Raw genomic sequence first — 19,585 nt, forward strand, 5'->3', positions numbered from 1 at the left:
GTTAGAAGTCCAAAGTTTATTCAAAGTGCAAAGTGATTTGTTGAACTTCCAAATTACATTGTTGGTGTTGTGTAAACCCTGATTTAATCAGCCTTGACGTTGGGAAATGTGTTATTTATTTTTTTGTTCTTTTTGCCATTAGTTACAAAGAATTATAAACCAGTTAAATAAGTGTCCAACAGCAGATTGAGTATGTTTCCTGTGACAGCCTCCCCGAACAGGCACCGGAATGTGGCGACTAGGGGCTTTTCACAGTAACTTCATTGAAGCCTACTCGTGACAATAAGCGATTTTCATTTCATTTCATTTTGAGCAATTGTGAAGTTATTCACTTCGGTGATTAGGATGACATGAACAGCATACAGCAGCCACCTTGAATCTTGGAGAAATATCACCAGCGATTCCTGCACATTCAAATACAGAATAGGTGCTTCAAAATCAGGGCCCTTTCTCAAGCCAACATCTCTAATATCAAGGCATTGGTTTTGGTTAATCAGCTGCATTGGGTGGACCACGTTGTCTGCATGCCTGACACAAGACTCCCAAAACAAGCTCTTTACTCATCACGGAAAGCGGTTACCAGGAGGGCAGAGGAAGTCTTTCAGGCACGTCTGCAAAGCCTTCCTGAAAAAATGCAACATTGCTACTGATTTTATCTAAACGGGAGAAGAAGAATCTGCGAAGGCGGCAACGATTTTAAATGTTTCCGACAGGCCCAGATGGAGGCCAAGCGTAAACACCGCAAGCAGCGGACGAATATCCAAGCTTCCCGTCCACCTGCCTCATCAAACATCTGTGGTAGAGTGTCCGGATCCCGCAGTGGACTTTTCAGTCACCTCAGGAACCCCAACCCTAGAGTGGAAGAAAGCCACCCTTTGTCCTGCGAGCCGAGCTAAGAGGAAGAAAAATAGAAAAGCAGAATTTTAAAAAAATCTTGAAACTTGCAACTGTTAATGTTCAGAGAGACTTGGCTTTATTTGAACAAGGAACACAAACAGTTAGTATACAGGTACAGCAAGCAACTAGGAAAGCAAGTGACATGTTGTTTTGCTCATTCAAAAACACAACTGTAAATACCAAAAGCATATGGATTCTTCCAGACTTATGACCGAACTTACCGAATGCCTCACACTCCAGATATCTCTAGATTGTTTCCCAGGTCGTCTGCTACCATGGATTATTCTAGCCCCAAGCAGTTATGTATAGATGTGCACTAATTGAATATAAAAAGAGAACCATCCTTTAAGCCTGGAACACCTGGCTCCAACAGTGCATATTAAGGAAAACTTTTCAGCGTCTCCTTGTGAGCAGTACCCTCTGTACCCATGTTGCAGTAGTGTTTTTAAAAATCCAGGTTTGCAAGACAGCTAGGCTTTTTGGGAACCAGAGGTGCAATTGAAGCATTGTGAAAGCTTGAGCTAATGGATTAGATTAAGAGGCTTCCCTGTGGAGTATTTAATTCGAGACCTTTGTGTTCAGTTAGTAAGATAGTGTACCTAATGGGGTGATCCAGAGTAGGCCGGCAGCAGCAGCAACCCGGGGGGGGGGGGGGGGGGGGGGGGGGGGGGGGTTGGTTCGGTGGGAGGGAGAATTGTGTACATGGGTTTGTTGGATGTGGCGGGTGTTATCTCTTTCCTTTTTGTTTGCTTTTTTTTGTTTTTGTAGTTGCTTTTGTAGTTGGGTGGGTGTTGCTCTTGGGTTTTTACCATGGTTGTTTTGTTGTTTATATTTTGTGAAAATCTTAATAAAAATTATTTTTAAAAAAAATAAATGGGAGGATCCAGAGGACCAGGCATTTCAGCAGAGAGAAGCAGGAATTGTTCAGTTGGGAGATGGAAGTCAAACAATGAAGACAATTTCTGATGACTTTAGCTAGAGATCCTGCATTGTTCTAACATGATTCAGGTTTATGTCTTACAACAGTCTCAAAGAACGTCTCTTAAGCAAGAATGCCTGGGACTGTTAACTATTGAAAAGTGGATTGAAATCTGAGTAGTAGTAAAGATAGTAGCTAAGAGTTATTGTGTCACTATTGATTAGCATTGTGGTGTTCAAGGTATTTTAATACTGTGTTAGTAATAAAGTTTGTTTTAATATACCATATTCCTATTTTGCGTGAATCACTCTTAGAGTGAGGTATCCTCATAGTCTTAGAAAATTAAAATAAAATGTTGGGGCTTCAGTCCAGTATTCTAGCCGCTGTTAGGGTTTGGACTGGGATCGTAATATCTGCCACTTATTTGGCTGAATACAAAAACTTGTCATTTACTCTTTCCCTCTAGTTTGCAACCTCTCTCAATGCAGCACTCCCTCAGTACTGCACTGCAAACTTATGATGGATCTCTGCGTCTATTCGGAACACCTTATCCCTTCTCAGTTCCCAAATAACAGAGATCAAGTCTGTGCTTTTTGGCAAAGTCCACTGGAACTTTATTTGTCGGCTGTGTCACTGGTAACTTTATTTTAATACAATGTTCCGACTAGCCCTTTAGCCCATCGAATCTGCAACGACCCTCCAAAAGTGTGCCCTATCGCCATAACCCCACCTAACCTGCACATCTTTGGATATTGAGGGGTAATTTAGCATGGCCAATCCACCCAACCTGCACATCTTGTGTGTGGAAGAAAACTGGTGCACACAGAGGAAACACACGCCGACATGGGGAGAATGTTCAAACTCCATACAGACAGTCACCCAAGGCCGGAATCATACCTGGATCCCTGAAGCTGTGAGGTAGCAGTGCTAACCCCTTGCCAGCATGCTGCAGTTGACTTGCAGTTCTTGTTTAACATTCACAAGAACAGCTTCCCTTTAAAATTGTAAATGGATATAGACTCGTACATGCTCAAGATTACGCTTTAAAAAAATATCTGCCTCTCACCCTTGGAAGTTCTTTATCACCCTTGTGTATTTTCTTCAACTTAAAATTGTATGTACGCCATCTGCATTGAGCATGTTGAATCACTTACAGGGATAAGAAGCTCATTGGAAGCTGCACCAATTTGAATAAAGAGCAGCCATTGAATATTATGGATTCAGTGGTATCCTCAAGTAGAACAAAATAACAAAGAAAAGTACAGCACCGGAACAGACACTTTGGCCCTCCTAGCCTGCGCCGACCATGCTGCCCGTCTAACCTAAAACCTTCTACACTTCCAGGGTACGTAACCCTCTATTCTCAACCTAGTCATGTATTTGTTCAGACTCCGCTTAAACATCACTAACTTACCTGCTTCCACCACCTCCTTTGGCAATGAGTTCAAGGGAGCCACTACCCTCTGTGTAAAAAAAAAACTTCCCTCGCACATCTCCTCTAAACTTTGCCCCCGCACCGTAAACCGATATCCCCTAGTAATTGACTCTTCCACCTTGGGAGAGAGCTTCTGATTATCCATTCTGTCCATGCTCCACATACTTTTGTAGACTTGTGTCAGGTCGCCCCTCAACCTCCGTCTTTCCAGTGAGTAAAACTGAGTTTATCCAACCTCTCCTCAAACTAATGCCCCCCATACCAGGCAACATCCTAGTAAATCTTTTCTGTACGCTCTCCAAAACCTCCACATCCTTCTGGTCGTGTGGCAGCCAGAATTGAACGCTATATCCAAGTGCGACCTAACTAAGGTTCTGTACAGCTTGCCAATTTTTGTACTCCGAACCTTGGCTGATGAAGGTAAGCATGCCGTATGCCTTCTTGGCAACCTTCTCCACCTGCATTGCCACTTTCAGTGATTTGTGGATATGTACACCCAGATCCCTCTGCCTGTCAATATTTTTAAGGGTTCTGCCATTTACTCTATATTTCCCACCTGTAATTAGACCTTCCAAAATGCATTACCTTACATTTATCTGGATTAAACTCCATCTGCCATCTCTCTGCCAAGTCTCCAACCGATCTGTATCCTCTGACTGTCCTCATCACTATCTGCAATTCCACCAACCTTTGTGTCAAACTTACTGATCAGACCAGTTACATTTTCCTTCAAATCATTTAAATATACTACAAACAGCAAAGGTCCCAGCACTGATCACTGAGGAACACCACTAGTCACAGCCGTCCATTCAGCAGAGCACCCTTCCACTGCTACCCTCTTGTCTTCTGTGACCGAGCCAGCTTTGTATCCAGCTCACTTCTGATCCCGTGTGACTTCACCTTCTGTACCAGCCTGACATAAATGACCTTGTCAAAAGCCTTACTGAAGTTCAAGAAGGCAGCATCCCCTGCCCTACCTTCATCAATCATCTTTGTCACTTCCTTGAAATACTCGATTGTTAGTGAAACACGTCCTTCCCTTCAAAAAACCATGTTGCTTCTCGCTAATATGCCTGCTTGCTTCCAAATGGGACTAAATCCTGTCTCGAAGAATCCTCTCCAATAATTTCCGTACCGCTGACGTAAGGCTCCCTGGCCTGTAATTTCCTGGATTATCTTTGCTACTCTTCTTAAACAAAGGAATAACATTAGCTATTCTCCAGTCCTCTGCGACCTTACCTGCAGCCAGTGAGGATACAAAGATTTCTGTCAAGGCCCCAGCAATTTCCTCCCTTGCCTCCCCCAGTATACAGGGTAGATCCCATCAGGTCCTGGGAACTTATCTACCTTGATGTCTTTCAAGACGCCCGACGCAACCTCCTTTTTGATCTCAAAGTGACCCAGATTATCTACACACCCTTCCCCAGACTCATCATCCACCAAGTGCTTCTCTTTGGTAAACACTGATGCAAAGTACTCATTCAGTACCTCACCCATTTCCCCTAGCTCCATGCATAGATTCCCTGCCCTGTCCTTGAGTGGGCCAATCCTCTCCCTGGCTATACATAGAAACACAGAAAATAGATGCAGGAGTAGGCCATACTGCCCTTCGAGCCTGCACCACTATTCAATAAGATCATGGCTCATCATGTAAATTCAGTATCCCACTCCCGCTTTCTCTCCATACCCCTTGATTCCTTAGCTGCAAAGGCTCCCTCCAGCTCCATCTTGAATATATCCAAGAAACTGGCCCCAACAATTTTCTGTGGTAGAGAATTCCACAAGTTCACAACTATCTGCAGGAAGAAGTTCTTCTTCATCTCAGTCCTGAATGGCTTACGTGAGCCCTAATTCTGGACGTCCCAAAATCGGGAACATCCAGTCCCATCAGGATTTTATATGTTTCATTGAGATCCCCTCTCATTCTTCTCAATTCCAGTGATTACAAGCCCAGTCGATCCAGTTTTTCTTCATATGTCAGTCCTGGCATCCTGGGAAATACTCTGGTGAACCTTCGCTGGATACTCTCAATAGCAAGAATGTCCTTCCTCAAACCGGGAGATCAAAACTGCACACAATACTCAAGGAGTGGCCTCACCAAGGCTCTGCATAATTGCAGCAAGCCACCCCTCCTCCTATACTAAAATCCTCTCGCTATGAAGGCCAGCATGCCATTAGTTTTCATCTTCAGCGACTGTTACACCATGAGGAGCCTAGCAGGAAAGGAAGACAGTGGAACATTTATCCCAAGGAGGAAGTAACATGCTAAGGGGAGAACAGGGCATCCATAGCTGACGAAGGAAGTCAAGGACAGCATTAAAGCTAAAGAAAAAGCATACAAAGTGGCGTGGATTAGTGGTAAGCCAGATGATTGGGAAGCCTTTAAAAGCGAGCAGAGGGCAACTGAAAAACCAATAAGTGGGGAGCAGCTGAAGTATGAGTGCAAGCTAGCTAGTAATATAAAGGAAGATGGGAGGAGTTTTTTTCCAATATATAAAAGGTAGGAGAGAGGCAAAAATAGACATTGGACCACTGGAAAATGTGGCTGGAGAAGTAATAATAGGAAACAAAGAAATGGCAGATGAACTGAATAGTTACTTTGCATCAGTCTTCATGGTGGATGCCAGAGCTCCAGGAGAATCGGGGCAGAGGCCATCACTAAGGAGAAGGTTCTGGGAAAACGGAAAGGTCTGAAAGTGGATAAGTCACCTGGACCAGATGGACTACACCCCTGGGTTCCAATAGAGATTGCTGAGGAGATTGTGGAGGCATTAATAATGATCTTTCAGGAATCACTGGAGGCAGGAAGGGTCCCAGAGGCCTGGAAAGTGGCTAATGTAACACCACTGTTAAGAAGGGAGGGAGGCAGAAGACGTGAAATTATAGGCCGGTTAGCCTGACTTTGGTAATTGGTAAGATTTTAGAGTCCATTATTTTTTTTTAAAATATAATTTTTATTGGAATTTTTTACAGAAAATATAAAACATAACGCCAAACAATGAAATGCAACAAAATAACCCATAATAACCGTACCACCCCCACACCGTATCGATGCATGTATCCCATCCCCCACCCCCCAACCCCAATGAACAACAAAAGAACTTCAAAATAAATTAAAATTAAATAAACAAACATAGTCATCGTCCGCCCCCCCCCGCCCCCGCCCCCGCCCCTGGGTTGCTGCTGCTACTGTCCCCGTAGCCTATCGTTGAGCCAGAAAGTCGAGAAAAGGTTGCCACCGCCTAAAGAACCCTTGTACCGACGCTCTCAGGGCGAATTTGACCTTCTCTAGCTTAATGAAACCCGCCATGTCATTGATCCAGGTCTCCACGCTTGGGGGCCTCGCATCCTTCCATTGTAGCAAGATCCTTCGCCGGGCTACTAGGGACGCAAAGGCCAGTACTCCGGCCTCTTTCGCCTCCTGCACTCCCGGCTCCACCCCAACCCCAAAAATCGCGAGTCCCCATCCTGGCTTGACCCTGGATCCCACCACCCTCGACACTGTCCTCGCCACCCCCTTCCAGAACTCCTCCAGCGCCGGGCATGCCCAGAACATATGGGCATGGTTTGCTGGACTCCCCGAGCACCTGACACACCTGTCTTCACCCCCAAAGAACCGACTCATCCTCGTCCCAGTCATGTGGGCCCGGTGCAGCACCTTGAATTGGATGAGGCTAAGTCGCGCACACGAGGAGGAAGAATTAACCCTCTCCAGGGCATCAGCCCATGTCCCATCTTCGATCTGTTCCCCCAGTTCCCCCTCCCACTTAGCTTTCAGCTCCTCTACTGACGCCTCCTCCGCCTCCTGCATAACCTTGTAGATATCAGATATCTTCCCCTCTCCGACCCAGACCCCCGAAAGCACCCTGTCGCTCACCCCCCTCGCGGGAAGCGAAGGGAATCCCTCCACCTGCCGCCTAGCAAAATGCCTTTACCTGCAGATACCTGAACATGTTCCCCGGGGGAGCCCAAATTTCTCCTCCAACTCCCCCAGGCTCGCAAACCTCCCATCAATAAACAGGTCCCTCAGCTGTCTGATGCCCGCACTGTACAACCCTGAAATCCCCCATCAATGTTCCCGGGGACGAACCTATGGTTCCCCCTTAACAGAGCCTCCATCGAGCCCCCCACTTCTCCCCTATGTCGCCTCCACTGCCCCCAAATCTTGAGGGTAGCCGCCACCACCGGACTCGTGGTATACCTCGTAGGAGGGAGCGGCCACGGCGCCGTTACCAGGGCCCCCAGGCTTGTATCTCCACAGGACGCCCTCTCCATCCGTTTCCATGCTGTCCCTTCCCCCTCCATTACCCACTTGCGCACCATCGACACATTGGCCGCCCAATAATACCCCGAGAGATTGGGTAACGCCAGCCCCACCCCCATCTCTACCCCGCTCCAAGAAGACCCTCTTCACCCTCGGGGTCCCATGCGCCCAAACAAAGCTCATGATGCTGCTCGTAACCCTTCTAAAAAAGGCCCTAGGGATAAAGATGGGCAAACACTGAAAAAGGAACTAGAACCTCGGGAGAACCTTCATTTTGACGGACTGCACTCTACCCGCCAACGATAGCGGCACCATGTCCCACCTTTTAAATTCCGCGTCCATCTGCTCCACCAGCCTGGTAAAATTAAGCTTATGACAGTCCCCCAACTCCTGGCCACCTGCACCCCCAGGTATCTGAAACTCTTCACTGCCCTCTTAAATGGGAGTCTCCCAATTCCCTCCTCCTGATCACCCGGGTGTACTACAAATACCTCACTCTTGCCTAAATTTAACTTATAGCCCGAGAAGCCACCAAATTCCGCTAACAGCTCCATCACCCCCGGCATTCCCCCTTCTGGATCCGCCACATACAACAGCAGGTCGTCTGCATACAGCGATACACGATGTTCCTCCCCACCCCGCACCAGACCCCTCCATCTCCCTGACTCCCTCAACGCCATAGCCAAAGGTTCAATCGCCAGTGCAAAGAGCAAGGGGGACAGGGGGCACCCCTGCCTGGTCCCACGGTAGAGCCTAAAGTACTCCGATCTCCTTCCATTTGTAACTACACTCGCCATCGGAGCCGCGTAGAGCAGCCTCACCCATTTGATGAATCCCTCCCCGAATCCGAACCGCTCCAGCACCTCCCACAGGTACCCCCACTCAACTCTATCAAACGCTTTCTCTGCATCCAGCGCCACCACTATCTCCGCCTCCCCCTCCACTGCCGGCATCATAATAACATTTAGCAGTCTCCGCACATTCGTGTTGAGCTGCCGTCCCTTGACAAATCCTGTCTGATCCTCGTGTATCACCCCTGGCACACAGTCCTCTATCCTGGTGGCCAGGATCTTCGCCAGCAACTTAGCGTCAACATTGAGGAGCGAGATAGGCCTGTCTGATCCACACTGCAAGGGGTCCTTATCCCGCTTTAGGATCAGAGAGATCAGTGCCCGCGACATTGTCGGGGGCAAAGCCCCCCCCTCCCATGCCTCCTTGAAAGCTCGCACCAACAGGGGGCCCACCAGATCCGCAAACTTTTTATAAAATTCCACCGGGAACCTGTCCGGCCCCGGCGCCTTACCTGACTGCATTTGTCCAATCCCCCTGACTAGCTCCTCCAACTCTATCGGCGCCCCCAGCCCCTCTACCAGCTCCTCTTGAACCCTTGGGAACCGTAGCCTGTTCATGAAGCTCTCCATCCCCCCTCTCCCCATCGGAGGTTCTGACCGGTACAGTTCCTCGTAGAAGTCCCTAAAGACCCCATTTACTTCTGTCCCCTTCTGCACTACATTCCCACCCCTATCCGTCACTCCACCAATTTCCCTAGCCGCATCTCGCCTGCGGAGCTGATGCGCCAACATCCTGCTCGCCTTCTCCCCATACTCATATACCGTGCCCTGCGACCTCCTCCACTGTGTCTCCGCCTTTCTGGTGGTCAACAAGTCAAATTTGGCCTGCAAACTGCGCCGTTCCCCCAGCAACCCCTCCTCCGGTGCCTCCGCGTATCTCCTGTCCACATCCAGGAGCTCCCCCACCAGTCTCTCCCTCTCCTTCCTCTCCCTCCTTTCCCTATGGGCCCAGATGGAGATCAGCTCCCCCCGGATCACTGCTTTCAGAGCCTCCCAGACCATCCCCACCCGGACCTCCCCCGTATCATTGGTATCAAGATACCCCTCAATACTTCCCCGGACCCTCCTACACACCTCCTCATCAGCCAGCAGCCCCACATCCAGGCGCCAGAGCGGGCGCTGGTCCCGCGCCTCCCCCATCTCCAGATCAACCCAGTGCGGAGCATGGTCTGAGATCGCTATGGCCGAATACTCTGCATCCTGCACCTTCGGGATCAATCCCCTGCTCAGGATGAAAAAATCTATTCGGGAATAGACCCTATGCACATGGGAGAGAAAGGAATACTCCCGCGCTCTCGGCCTCCCAAACCTCCAGGGATCCACCCCTCCCATCTGGTCCATAAACCCCCTCAGCACTCTGGCCGCCGCCGGTCTCCTACCCGTCCTTGAACTGGACCGGTCCAGTGGGGGATCCAGCACTGTGTTAAAGTCTGCCCCATGATCAGGCCCCCTGCCTGCAGGTCCAGAATGCGGCCCAACAAGCGCCTCATGAAGCCGGCATCATCCCAATTCGGGGCATATACATTAACCAGCACCACCTTCTCTCCCTGCAGCCTACCCTTCACCATAATATATCTGCCCTCCTTGTCCGACACCACCTCAGCCGCCTCGAACGCCACCCTCTTCCCCACCAGGATCGCCACCCCCCGGCTCTTCGCGTCCAATCCTGAGTGAAAAACCTGCCCCACCCACCCCTTCCTCAGACAAACCTGGTCCGCCACCTTCAAGTGGGTCTCCTGGAGCATAGCCACATCCGCCTTCAGCCCCTTCAGATGAGAAAATACCCTGGTTCTCTTAACCGGCCCATTCAGCCCCCTCACGTTCCAGGTAATCAGCCGAATCAGAGAGCATCCTGCCCCTCTCCCCCGCCGGCTAGCCATAGCTTATCGACTGCTCGCCCCAGGCCAGCTCGCCCCGCCTGACCCGTTCCCCATGGCGATAACGACTCTCCTCTACCCCCCCGGCCCACGCCAGCTCCTTCCTGGCCATTCCAGCAGCAACCCGGTATCCCCCCCCACCCCCCCAGGCTAGGACCCCACCTAGCCGTGACGCACCCTCCATGGTACTTCCGTGAGTCAGCTGACTTCTGCTGACCCGGCAGCTCCTGCCAAAACCCATCTCCTCCCGGCATGGGGTCATCCCCCTCTTGCCACACCTCCTTGGCACCGCTTCAGCGCGGGAAAGAAAACCAGTAGAGGCCACGCCCCCACCTCCAGCTCCGCCCCCCCTGCCCCGCAGCGCGGACAACCAGAGGAAAGCCCGCGCTTTCACACTGCCACACCCCACCCTTCCGACGCAGCTCCTCAAAATCCAGTTTCACCCCAACCCCCGGCCCCGTACAGAAGAGAACATATAAAGCACATGCCCCCAACGTTCCCCACATACCCCACACCCACACCCAACAGACAAACCCACCCGGAAACAGAGCAAAAAGAAAACCAGCATAAAACAAACACGTGTCAAAATTGAAGAACAGCAACAGCGAAAACAGCAATGGCCATAGTGTGTCCCCAGATCCTAGTTCGAGTCCAGTTTCTCCGCCTGTACAAAGGCCCACGCCTCCTCCGGGGACTCGAAGTAGTGGCGCCGGTCCTTATATGTCACCCACAGACGCGCAGGCTGCAGCATTCCAAATCTGACCTGCTTGGCATGCAGCACCGCCTTCGTCCGGTTGAACCCGGCCCTCCGCTTTGCCACCTCCGCACTCCAGTCCTGGTAGATTCGTACTACCGAATTTTCCCACTTGCTGCTCCTCTCTTTCTTGGCCCAGCGCAGCACACACTCCCGGTCACTAAATCGATGGAACCGCACCAGCACCGCCCGCGGGGGTTCATTTGCCTTAGGCCTCCTGGCCAGCACTCTGTGAGCTCCCTCAAGCTCCAGGGGCAAATGGAAGGACCCCGCTCCCATCAACGAGCTCAGCATCGTGGTCACGTACCACGGGAGATCCGACCCCTCCAGCCCCTCCGCCAGGCCCAGGATCCTCAAATTCTTTCGCCTCGTGCGAACGTCCAGCTCCTCCAAGCGGTCTTGCCACTTTTTGTGAAGTGCTTCGTGCAACTCTACTTTCCCCACGAGGACCACGGCCTCCTCCTCCCTCTCAGCGGCCTGCTGCTGCAACTCCCGGATAGACACCTCCTGGGCCGCCTGAGCTCCAAGCAGCTTGTTGGTAGTCGCATTCAGTGAGTCCAGCAACTCAGCCTTCAGCTCCGCAAAACAGCGCAGAAGAGCAGCTTGCTGCTCCTGCGCCCACTTCCACCAGTCCTTGGGTGTTCCGCCGGCCGCCATTTTGTCCTCCTTCCCCCGCTTTTCTTGTGGAGCTGCTGCAGCCTTTTCCTTTGCCCCACTCCGGGTGAGCACCATAAATTATGGGGAATGCTCCTCTAGACACCTTCCCCCACCGGGATTCGTCGAGACAGAGCTGTTTGGGGCCCTCAAATCGGCCCAAAAGTCCTTAAGTAGCGGGAGCTGCGGTGCGGCTTAGCCACAACTGCAAAGCCGGTTTTCTGACCGCTCCACTCCTAGTCCAGGCCATCCACCGGTGGAGAATCTGAGAGGGAGTGTTCCCACACGGGGAAAATTCCAAACAGCAGCACTACGAGCCCTTAAAAGAGCCCCAAAGTCCGAAAATAGTGGGAGCCACTGAACGTGCGGCTTAGCTCCGCATCACCGCTAACGGAAGTCCGTCTCCGTTTCTTCAATGGCCTTGGTGAGATCTTTTCACAGTTCTTCCCTCTGCTGCTAGAATTCAGCTTTCATAAAGGCCCTCAGGTCAGCTTGAGACCTATAAGCTGGCCCTTCCCCCGCTAGCATGCTTGCAGAGGCTTTTGTTTGTTGCTGTTCAGACAAACCTTGCACTGTTTCTGAGGGTCTGATAACCAAGAAACATCCTATTCCTGGGGGAAAATACTCCTTGTACATTCACCCACGCCTTTTCATCGAAATTCCAACCCGTGCTGCCCAAAAAAGAGCTCTTTTCTGCAACCTTAGGCAGGAGCTGCCTCTGTGTGCTCACTCACTTCATGATGCACACCGGAAGTCGCTAGAGTCCATTATTAAAGATGAGATCGCGGAGTACTTGGAAGTGCATGATAAAATAGGACGGAGTCAGCACGACTTCGTCAAGGGGAGGCAATGTGTGACAAATCAGTTAGAGTACTTTGAGGAAATAACAAGGAAGTTAGACAAAGGAGAACCAGTGGACGTGATTCATTTAGATTTCCAGAAGGCCTTTGACAAGGTGCCGCCTAGGAGGCTGTTAAATAAGTTAAAAACCCATGGTGTTCAGGGTAAGATCCTGACATGGATAGAGGATTTGCTGACTGGCAGAAGGCAGAGAGTGAGGATAAAGGGGTCTTTTCCAGGATGGCAGCCGGTGACTAGTGGTGTACCTCGGGTATTAATGATCTGGAGGAAGGAACTGAAGGCACGGTTGCTAAGTTTGCAGATGATGCAAAGATCTGTCGAGGGACAGGTAGTATTGAGGAAGCAGGCGGGCTTCAGAATGACTTGGACAGGTTCGGAGAGTGGGCAAAGAAGTGGCAGATGGAATACAATGTGGGAAAGTGTGAGGTTATGCACTTTGGAAGGAAAAATGGAGGCATAGACTATTTTCTAAATGGGAAGATGCTGAGGAAATCAGAAGCTCAAAGGGACTTCAGAGTCCTTGTTCACGATTCTCTTAAGGTTAATATGCAGGTTCAGTCAGCGTTTAGGAAGGCAAATGCAGTGTTTGTGTTCATGTCGAGAGGGCTAGAATACAAGACCAGGGATGTACTTCTGAGGCTGTTATAAGGCTTTGGTCAGACCCCATTTGGAGTATTGTGAGCAGTTTTGGGCCCCATATATAAGGAAGGATGTGCTGGCCTTGGGAAGGGTCCAGAGGAGGTTCACAAGAATGATCCCTGGAAGGAAGAGCTTGTCGTATGAGAAACGGTTGAGGACTCTGGGTCTGTACTTGTTGAAGTTTAGAAGGATGAGGGGCGATCTTATTGAAACTTACAAGAAACTTACAAGCGTGGGCTGGATAGAGTGGATGTGGAGAGAATGTTTCCACTTGTCGGAAAAACTAGAAGCAGAGGACACCATCTCAGACTAAAGGGACAATCCTTTAAAACAGAGATGAGGAGGAATTTCTTCAGCCAGAGGGTGGTGAATCTGTGGAACTCTTTGCCGCAGAAGGCTGTGGAGGCCAAATTACTGAATGTCTTTAAAACAAAGATAGATAGGTTTTTGATCAATAAAGGGATCAGAGATTATGGGAAGAAGGCAGGAGAATGGGGATGAGAAAAATATCAGCCATGATTGAATGGCGGAGCAGACTCGATTGGCCGAGTGGCCTAATTCTGCTCCTATGTCTTTAAGGTGTTATGGTTTTATGACACCCAGGTCTTGTTGCACTTCCCCTTTTCCTAAACTGCCACCATTCAGATAATCTGCCATCCTGTTTTTGCCATCAGAGTGGATTTACCCACATTATATTGCATTTGCCAAGTATTTGTTCACTCAGTCAGCCTGTCTAAGTCACCCAGCATCCACTTTGCATCCTCCTCACAACACTGCCACCAGCTTAGTGTCATCTGCACATTTGGAGATATTGCATGCAATTCCTTTGTCCAAATCATTTATGTATATTGTGGGGTCCCAGCACTGAACCCTGCTGTACCCCACTAGTCACTGCCTACCGCTCTGAAAATGACCTGTTTATTCCCACTCTCTGCTTCCTGTCTGCCAACCAGTTCTCTATCCAAGTCAATAAATTACCCCCAGTACCATGAACTTTAACTGTGCTCACAGGGCTAATCGCTGGCTTTGAAAGCAGACCAAGGCAAGCCAGCAGCACGGTTCGATTCCCGTAACAGCCTCCCCGAACAGGCGCCGGAATGTGGCGACTAGGGGCTTTTCACAGTAACTTCATTTGAAGCCTACTCGTGACAATATGCGATTTTCATTTTTTCATTTCATTTTTTCACTAATCTCTTGTGTGGGACCTTGTCAAAAGTTTTTGAATGTCCAGATACACAACATCCACTGGTTCACACTTGACCACTCTACTGGTCACATCCTCAAAAGATTCCAGAAGATTTGTTAAACATGATTTCCCTTTAGTGAATCCATGTTGACTTGGACTGATCCTGTCCCTGCTTTCCAAATGCTCAGTTATTTCATCCTTAATAACTGACTCCAGCATTTTCCCCACCACCGATTTCAGGCTAACCCATCTATAATTCCCCATTTTCTCTCCTTCACTTTTTAAAAAGTGGGGTTACATTTGCCACCCTCCAATCCATTAGAACTCTTCCAGAGTCTATAGAATGCTAGAAAATGATCACTATTTCTAGAACCACTTCCTTAAGTACTCTGGGATGCCCTGGGAACTTGGCGGGTTTTAATCCCATTAATTTCCCCAATACCGTTCCCTGACGAATAATTATTTCCTTCAGTTCCTCCTTCATAGCTAGACCCTCTGTCCCCTAGTATTTCCAGAAGGTTATTTATGCTCTCCTTAGACAGATCTAAATTATTTGTTCAACTGGCCTGCCATCTCTTGTTGCCCATTTATGAATTCACCTGATTCTAACTGTACATTTATCTTCACCAGTCTTTTTGTCTTCACATATCTATAGAAGCTTTTGCAGTCAGGTTTTTTGTTTCCTGCAAACTTACTCTCGTATTCTATTTTCCTCTTCCGAATTAAGCCCTTTGTCCTCCCCTATATGTGTAAAAGGCCTTGGGATTTTCCTTAATCCTGTTTGCCAATGATATTTCGTGACCCCTTTTAGCCCTCCTGACTCCTTTCTTAAGTTCCTGTCTACACTCCTTATGTTCCTCACATGGATTTGTCTGTTCCCAGCCTTCTAGCCTTTACAAATGCTTCCTTTTTCTTTTGGACTTGTCTCTCAATATCCCTTGTTATACAAGATTCCCGAACTTGCCAATTTATCCTTCTTCCTCACAGGAACATGCCAGTGCTTAATTCCTATCAACTGACATTTGAAAGCCTCCCACTGGGCAGATGTTGTTGTACCCTCAGACATGCACCCCCAATCTAGAGTCTTCAATTCCTACTGAATATTGTTACAATTAGCCATCCCTCAATTTAGCAACTTCACCCGAGGACTACTGTTATCTATATCCAACAGTACCTTAAAACTGACTGAATTATGGTCACTGTCCCTGAAGTGCTCCCCTACTGAAACTTCAACCACCTGGTCGGGCTCATTCCACAATAACAGATTCAGTATGGCTCCTTCCCTAGTTGGAATTTCTACATATTGTTTCAAGAAGCCCTCCTGGATTCTCCTTACAAACTCTGCCCCATCCAAGCCCCTAGCACTAATTGTGATGTTATGCTCATTACCTGATAGTTCCTCATCATTGCCTACCAGATTGGCAGCTTAACCATCAAAAGGCAAACCCTTACTGTCAGCCAGAAAACCTGTTCTAGAATCTTCTCCTTGTAACTGGATATAAGACAAATGCACCTTGAGAACGTTGTCCAACCAATACCCTGCTTTCAACACTAAAGCGACATGACTGCATGTAGTGACAGCGCAAGTCCCATCCAGAACGGAGATGAATGGGCAATTTCTCTGTCGGCCACACTTAGAAACTGCACTGGCATTCATTTTACACACAGTATTGTATGATATAATTATTTTGTTGGAGGAGTCGCCCAATCCTTCGGGAACAAAGTGGCTGTAATATTGATCATAAGTTCTGTTTGATGATCAATGTCAACAGTGTAAAATTGGCAGACAGTCTGGGCAGCATGGTAGCACATGTGGCTAGCACTGTAGCTTCACAGCTCCAGGGTCCCAGGTTCGATTCCCCGCTGGGTCACTGTCTGTGTGGAATCTGCCTGTTCTCTCCGTGTCTGCGTGGGTTTCCTCCGGGTGCTCTGGTTTCCTCCCACAGTCCAAAGACGTGCAGGTTAGGTGCATTGGCCATGCTAAAATTGCCCTTTGTGTCCAAAAAGGTTAGGAGGGGGTATTGGGTTCTGGGGATAGGGCGGAACTGAGGGCTTAAGTGGGTCAGTGCAGACTCGGTGGGCCGAATGGCCTCCTTCTGCACTGTCTGTATCTATGTATCTACCTGATCATCTTTCCACTGAAGTTCACAAAATTATAGTTTAAATTATATTTGGAGAGTTGATTCCTCATCTCAGTTTGGCGATGGTAAAAATTTGCCCTCCATGTACAGGGATGTGCAGTTTTGGTTACAGGGATAGGGTGGGGTACAGGGATAGGGCGGGGTGGGCGGAAGAGGGTAGACATGGGTAGAATGCTCTTATGAAGAGACAGTGCACACTCAATGGGTTGAATGGCCTCCTGCACTGTAGGGATTTTACCGTGCCCCACTCCCCTGCTTTATCCACAACAATGGAATTTGAAAATTGGCATTGTGAAAAGTTGGCTGCTGATTTGCTATGAGCCTGTTTATTGTTGCTGGCATAGACTGATTTCAACCCTACTAAAATAGAATCTGCTGAGTAAATGGACTGCTCCTGCTGCAAGACTGACTTTGCCTCCGACTCATTGTCTCTTGACACTATCTTGTTAGAGATAATCACAGCTTCCACATGCACACCACACTCAACTAATTTCAGTCTTCCTCGTACTACTTTGCAAAGTGGTCACTCCTGTGTAATTCCAGTGCCTCCCGTTCATTTGTGCAATTCTTTTTTTTCTAATCTTTATTATTGTCACATGCAGGCTTACATTAACAATCAAGTTACTGTGAAAATCCTCTAGTCGCCACACTGTGGCACCTGTTCGGGTACACAGAGGGAGAATTCAGATGATCCAATTCACTTAACAGCACGGCACCCGGAGGAAACCCACACAGACACAGGGAGAATGTGCAGACTCTGCACAGACAGTGACCCAAGCGGGAATTGAACCCGGAACCCTGGCGCTGTGAAGCAAAAGTGCTAACCATTGTGATGCCGTGCCACACTTTTCTAATTATTTTCTAACAATTATGAATGTTTGTGGCATGCTGTTCATATTGCACACAACTTAAAACGACAAAACTGCACAACAGGGGCAGCATAGCGCATTGGTTAGCACTGCTGCTTCACGGCGTTGGGACCCGGGTTCAATCCTGGCCCTGGATCACTATCTGTGTGGAGCTTGCACATTTCCCCCCATTTCTGCTTGGGTCTCGCCCCCACATCCCAAAAGCATGTGCAGGGTAGGTGAATTGGCCGCACTAAATTGTCCCTTAATTGGAAAGAAATAACTGGGTATTCTAAATTTATTTAAAAAAAAGACAAAACTGCCTATGGGTGAAGACAGAATTGCACAATTGTGTACGCTTTTCTCTCAAAATATGGTATGTGAATATCCCAGATGATATATAATTCCAGGGATGGGAAATGGATTATAAGTAGAGATTTGAAATACTTTTTGGCTATTTGCACTGGAGCGGGAACTCACCAGAATAGCTACACAGGAAAAATTAGAGGGATTAGACCCAGTTCTAACACCGGGGTAACTATACTACTGACTCCCTGACCCCTCCATTATTCCTCAGCCCGACTATTCCTTGACCCTCTCGATGACTTGCCCTGACCCTATTACACCCCTGACCTCCCCATCTCACCCTACCTCATACCCATTTACCTGCCAGCCTATCCCCTCACTCCCTTACACATTTCCCTTCTCTCTCTCGAGCTAGTTTAAGTGGTTTTGGGACATTTAAATTTACCAGAATGCTATAAAAAGAGGAGTGTGGCTTGGCTTCCTCCTACACTACGAGCAAGGCAGATATGCTGCACATTTTCCGCTTCAGAAGTCTCGGTGGGAAATGTGAATCTCTAGTACAGGACAAGTAAATAGGAGCGGGAAGTAGCAATCCAACAGTGATTGGCACTCCTTGGAAGTTTTGGCCAAATGAAGATTGAAACTAAGGTGGTGAGAATTATTTTTGATTTTAAAAAGGTGCCATTAAATACTTGAGAACAGAAATAAGATAGGTGTGTTACACGTCCCAGTCCTGCCTGCTGTGAAATTGGACAAGATATAGAATTCCATAGTACTTTAAGCATAGAAACAGACCATTAAGCCCAAATGGTCTGTGCTGGTGTTTATACTACACATCTTACTAATTCTATCATATCAACATATTGTTCCATTCTTTTCAACCTTGTACTGGTTTAGTTGCTCCTTCAATGCATCTACACTATTTGCCATACTCCATGTGGTATTCATGTTATTCTGAGTAAATAAACTTTTCCTGAATTCCTTATTAAATTTGTATTACCTGATATTGATGGCCCTTCGTTCTAGATTCTCTATTAAGGCCAAATCTATTTTGCCCATTGAGCCTGCTTTTACTGTTATAACTCCCTCCTGCAAGAACTCGCAGTCTCCGGGGATTGAGAGGTTGTTCTCTCCTAGCTGGGGAATCTAGAACTCTAGGCCACAGTCTCAGGGTGAGGGGATGATGACTTAAGATTGAGGTGAGGAAAAATTTGTTCACTCAAAGGGTTTTGTATCTCCTGAATTCTCTGCCCTCCAGGCTCCTCGTTGAATATACTGGGACTGACTGGGAATGACTGGGAAAGACAGATGTTTAGTGTCTCAAGGAACCAAGTGACGAGGGGAATGGGTGTGAAAGTGGAATTGAAGCCACAGTGGTATTGGAGCAGGCTCAAAAGACCGTATGACCTACCCTGCTTATGAGTAGATTCTATCAGTTGAGGTGAAAAATCGAATTTCTGAAATTTCTCTCCGATCCCCTCTGGCAATCAGGTCAGCTCTGGAACATCTATTGCTACCCCATCAAATCACCTACCCTCTAACTGAAACACAATAACATTATAAAAATGTACAACCCAATAAATTCGTATTCAGTTTTTCTGGAAGGTTGTGTTATTTATGGTGCAATTTTCACGTTAAGCATTACAAGTTCTGAAATCCTGTTGCTGTTTTGCTCTGTTGTGTTGTGAAGATGAGGACAATAATTAAATCAGTTTTTATTCTCCTCAAGTGTTGGAACCCATACCTCAGGCACTCGCCCAGCACCTTCGATGGATCATGCAGAAAGATCTGCTGGGACAAGATGTTTTCCTTATTGGACCACCTGGTCCTTTACGCCGTTCCGTTGCTATGCAGTATTTGGTAAGTCATTTTCTGGCTTGTATGCAAGTGCTCTGGCTGTGTTGTAATACATCATTCCTGTTTGTTAACTGTATACATGAAGAATAGTTTTGT

General features: G+C 48.1%; 1 protein-coding gene across 1 annotated transcript in view; it reads left to right on the forward strand.

Moving 5' to 3' along the window:
- The window catches only part of vwa8 (von Willebrand factor A domain containing 8), a 489,820-nt gene that overhangs the window by 14,588 nt on the left and 455,647 nt on the right, over nucleotides 1-19,585 (forward strand). Inside the window, exon 3 of the mRNA XM_038802772.1 lies at nucleotides 19,362-19,492. Coding sequence (XP_038658700.1) covers nucleotides 19,362-19,492 — 131 coding nt within the window. The remainder of the gene's footprint in view (nucleotides 1-19,361; nucleotides 19,493-19,585) is intronic.

This window comes from Scyliorhinus canicula, chromosome 7, assembly GCF_902713615.1.
Source record: "Scyliorhinus canicula chromosome 7, sScyCan1.1, whole genome shotgun sequence".
In the NCBI taxonomy this organism is placed as follows: domain Eukaryota; kingdom Metazoa; phylum Chordata; class Chondrichthyes; order Carcharhiniformes; family Scyliorhinidae; genus Scyliorhinus; species Scyliorhinus canicula.